The sequence below is a fragment of the Cannabis sativa genome, chromosome 1 (assembly GCF_029168945.1).
Source record: "Cannabis sativa cultivar Pink pepper isolate KNU-18-1 chromosome 1, ASM2916894v1, whole genome shotgun sequence".
In the NCBI taxonomy this organism is placed as follows: Eukaryota; Viridiplantae; Streptophyta; class Magnoliopsida; order Rosales; family Cannabaceae; genus Cannabis; species Cannabis sativa.
Window position 1 is genome coordinate 37,894,997 of NC_083601.1, and position 4,737 is coordinate 37,899,733.

At 30.3% G+C, this 4,737-nt stretch overlaps 1 protein-coding gene across 1 annotated transcript; it reads right to left on the reverse strand.

Moving 5' to 3' along the window:
* Positions 1-643: 643 nt before the first annotated feature.
* LOC115704860 (glyoxylate/hydroxypyruvate reductase HPR3) lies at positions 644-3,017 on the reverse strand. Its single transcript, XM_030632070.2, has 2 exons — positions 2,354-3,017; positions 644-1,289 (listed from the first exon to the last, which is right to left on the reverse strand). The coding sequence occupies exons 1-2, from the start codon at positions 2,819-2,821 to the stop codon at positions 765-767; spliced, it is 993 nt and encodes a 330-aa protein (XP_030487930.2). The 5' UTR covers positions 2,822-3,017; the 3' UTR covers positions 644-764.
* Between the last annotated feature and the right edge of the window lie 1,720 nt (positions 3,018-4,737).

Sequence of the window (4,737 nt, forward strand, 5' to 3'; positions counted from 1 at the left end):
TCGGCTATGCTTTCACCTAAAAGGATATACATCTCCAAAAAAAACATCTAGCTAAATAAGTTGTTAAAAAAAAATTATTTATCCATTCAAATAACATACACAACTAATTTATAATCAATCACATTGACCGTCCAATATACATAATAATTAGAGACACTCTTAAAAATTTGATAACATACTTACTACATTCTCTAACAATCATCATAAATCTACTTCCCTATAACAAATTAACAATGATCCTAGTTCTGTTTTTATTTTTTTTTCCTGTTCTTGGTTTATTTATACTTTAACCAAATGAGCTGGTTAGTGACAAGTGAATGATTTAGCTAGAAACCACTACTAAAATATATATTTTACTAGTTTAGAAACTATTTATTATTAGTTTAGTAACTAGTTACCTTGATTACTGGTGTTATTATTATAATTTTGTTGGTGCATTTTTAATTTTAACTCAAGTTCTTATTTCGTAGATTCTTTTTTAATGGTTATTATTTTAATGTTGTCTGTTAATTCTTGACAAGTTCTTCTTATCTACAAATCCAATATTTTTCTTTTGTTGTTTATTTTTTGGTCTTAGTTAATAAATTCCTTTCCAAATTATACATATTAACCACTTCTTTCATCATTTTAAAGAGAGTAATAATTAAAGAGATCAGCCAACAATAAATACTTTTCAACATTATATAGGTTACCACACCATACGTTTCAAAAAACAAATCAATATTTGTTCACATTTTAATAACTTGTTTTTTATAGCCTTGATATTAATTTTGGAGAACCTGAAAATGCAAAGGGTTGTTGGAAAAGAAGGCATCTAAATTACCAACAGTAACTTGAAACAGAGCCTCAAAAGATTCGAGAGTGAAAACGCCCCAATGTGGAGAGAGAACCACATTGTCCAATCCAATCAATTCCTGAGGAACATTTGGTTCATCCTCAAACACATCCAAACCAGCTCCTCCAATCTCTCCTCCCACCAAACACTCAACCAATTCCTTCTCCTTTATGATTTCCCCACGCCCCACGTTGATTATCACTCCATCTTTTCCCAATGCACACATTACTGTTCTGTCGATCATGTGCCGTGTTTGGTTATTCAAACTACAACATATTATTAAGACTTCATTATCATTAGCAAGCTCACAAATATTGTTGTAGAAACGATAAGAAACGGAGTCTTTCTTGGTCCTTGAGTTATATGAAATCTTACACCCAAAGGCTTCCAGTCTCTTCGCAACTTCACTCCCGATCCTTCCCATTCCAACAATTCCAACCCGCTTACCTCCCAACTGCTTATCATCGAAATGAATAGGACATTTTACAATTTTGTATACATTATTTTAATTAATTACAAAATATGTGTAAAAAAATTTATTATCATTTTCCCATACTAAAAACTTTTTTTTCAATTTCATCAAAAAAAAAAAATTCAATTTTTTTTATAATATATATAGTAATAATTATTGATTATTATATATATATAGTAATATTAGATATGTTTATTTTTATGTTTGCAATTATAATAAAGATATCAATAATATAAAATATTTTATATGTGTTTATTTTATTTTCTATCAATTAAACATACTAATTTAATAAACAAAATAATAATATTCACATATGTTTATTATATCAGTCTATTTGTCATGTTTATTTTTAGTAATTTTAAGTATTGATTTATATTTATATACATTAGTGTTTATAATTTTGATATTGTATTTTATTAAAAAAAAATTCTTATTAAATTATAATGATTCATACAAAAATAGATAATAAACATTTATCTTTTAATAAAAAAATATTTAATTTGTTTATTTTTATAAAACTGTTTATTTAATTTTGAGAAATTGTTTATTTTGAGTTTTAATAAACATATTTTATTATTTAATAATTAAAATGTATGGTTTCATGTAATAAATTTTCAAAATGTATAAGTTTTTAAAATAAATTTTTTTTTGCACATTTTTTGTAATTATGTGTTTTTGTTGTAAATTTATGAAAAAATAAATATTACTTATTTACTGTGACTTATTTACTTATTCTAAAATTAAGTATCTTAACTTGTACTTATTTATCATAGCAAAATTGGATATTAGAATGCAATCAAACTAATTAAAACAGACCATATATACATATTAAGAAGAAAAATCTATTCTTTTCTTAAAAAAAAACTAAACTAAAATCTTATTTGACCTTGGAAACTCTACATTTAATTATGTGCCCATTTTAATGGATATAATAATAAGTAAAAGGAAGTCAACATAACATAAAACATTTATGAAACGTAAGTACTTATTATATATATATTTTTATTTAACCATGTATTATTGTTAGATGAAAAGGAGTTAATTACCTTGTGAGCCAGTGGAAAATTCCCATGAGCAACCCAATTCCCTCCCCTCACATACCGATCAGCAGCCGACATCTTCCTAAGAACATCAATCAACAACCCAACCGCCATATCCGCCACATCCTCAGTCAACGAATCACCAGCATTGGTCACGGCAATTCCCCGGCGTCGGCACTCGGGAACGTCGATGTGGTTAACTCCGGCGCTGGCCGTGACGACGAGCCTTACCGATGGCAGCTGGCTGAGTAAATCAGCGGAGATCTGAATCCCCCCGGCGCAGAGTATGGCGGTCGCCGATCGCACCGGAGGCGAGGCGAGGAACTGGTCGAAAGGGAGAGATGAATCGGAGTGTTTCAGGATTCGAAATCTTTGGGCGAAACGATCTCCGAAAATAACGGAAACCGTGGGAGATCCGAGGACTAAGAGCAGAGGTAAGAGGTCGTGGTGGTCAGTGGGTTGAGGTTGAGACATTGTAGTTTAATTAAGCTCAAATTTAATGGTGGAAAGGTTAGAGATGGATTGATACTGTGAGTAGTGTGTATGAGGTGTTTGAAGACTGATCTGATTTCTTTAAAAGTAGTTGTATAGTTGTTTTTGGAGTACTTGTGGTTACAAACAATTTCAATTGTGATAATAAAGTATACTGTATATTCCAATACTATTGGAAGAACATTAGCACTTAAGGTAACCCATGCAATGCACACACCAAGTTTTTTCTGGAGTAATTAATTAATTATGTCAAAAACTCAATATAATAACAACCGCCAGAACTAATCTCATTGTCATGTATGTATAATAGTTATGATTGTATTTGAGTTCTTTACAAGACAGCAAAAATATATTCCCATGGGAAATACAAATACTATGAACCACTTCCCTTGATGTACCACCATGTTCTTGCACGGGCAGACCCACGTAGATGTGAGGTGTTTGCCTAGAAAAATAATTAAAAAATGTATATATATTTTTAATTTAAAGTAATAATTATTAGTTTTCTTTAGAATACCTTATATGTATGCATTTTTTGTTTTTAATAGAATCTATTTTTACAAATATGAATTTGTATTCAAGTAAAAAGAAGTATGTAACTAGTATACTATATTTATTACTACACTTTAACCATAACTATTATAGCTAAATTATTAATATTTACTTTAAATTATCTTTAATATTGTAAAAAATTAGAAATAAAAAAGTACACCCTTTTTAAATGTATTATCTTAATTTTTCTCATAATAAACTGTTAGGCTAAAATTAGTCTAAGATTCGGGTCATATTTCGGTTAGTTTTCACTCTTTATTTCTAGTTTTAGGGCTATATTACGCTTGATTCTTTTGTTTCAGGTCCTCGGGCATTTAAAGAAAATATGTACAAGAATTGAGGAAAAACGGTGAAAGAATCGAGAAGAAAAATCAAAATTGGTGTTGCTGCCTATTCCCGTCGCGACGGGGAATTTGCCAGTCGCGACGGGAACTGACAGAAACTTTCAAGAGATTCGAAGCTGAACCCCCGTCGCGACGGGGGCTTTGCCAGTCGCGACGGGGACCCTTATGACGGGATTTTTGGGCAATTTCGTAATTTCACGAATTTTGAAGATGAGAATTGGTTTAAATAGCAAGGGTTCGTGAAAAATAGAGAGTATTCAGAATTAGAACCCTAGAAACAAAGAAGGAGGCTAGAAGAGCGGCTTGTGGCGACCCGAATCAATTGCTTCAACTAGTTCTTTCTCTTCTCTTTAATTTTTCTATGCTATTTTCTGTTTCAATGTTAATTATGGATTTGATTATGGATGTTTTGAACTAAACTCCTATTTAGGGAGAATGATGGATGTTGTTTAAGTTTTTTCTAGTTAATGAATAATTGCCATTCCTCCATCTTGATTGTGAACACTATTCATATTTGTGTTTAATTTCCATGTGCAAGATTGATCACCTTTTACATGTTTTATGATCTCAATTCGAAATCTGAAAAGTGAGAATTGAGAATGCTAAAATTGGATAGTCTAGGTTTTGATGTGAAACGAAAGTATTTACATAGCCTTTGTGACATTTAGATTATTGCTTAATGCTGATTTCATGTTAGTTTAATTAAGAGATTAATTAGAGAACATGAGATTTAGAACCTAGAAGATCTGAAAAGAGCTAGGTTAATTTATAATCTGTCATTCACTTCAAGAGAAAGCTAGCAATTAGACATTAACATTGGTAACTTAACAACAGGATTCGTCTCCCTATTCTCTCATCTTGATTAATATTCACTTGTTTCTTTAAGTTTCTTGAATTTCTTTCTTCCTTTTTCAATCATAAATACTTTTGATTTGCCAAATAGAATTATAAGTATAGTTTAGTAGTAATTAATCCAATTCCCTGTGGTTCGACCTCACTTGC

Bases quoted from the DNA above. Each gene is read 5' to 3' on its own strand.
- LOC115704860 (XM_030632070.2), bottom strand. From the start codon at position 2,821: ATGTCTCAACCTCAACCCACTGACCACCACGACCTCTTACCTCTGCTC. The intron at 1,290-2,353 runs GTAATTAACTCC...GATGATAAGCAG, and splicing joins ATTTTCCACTGGCTCACAAG to TTGGGAGGTAAGCGGGTTGG.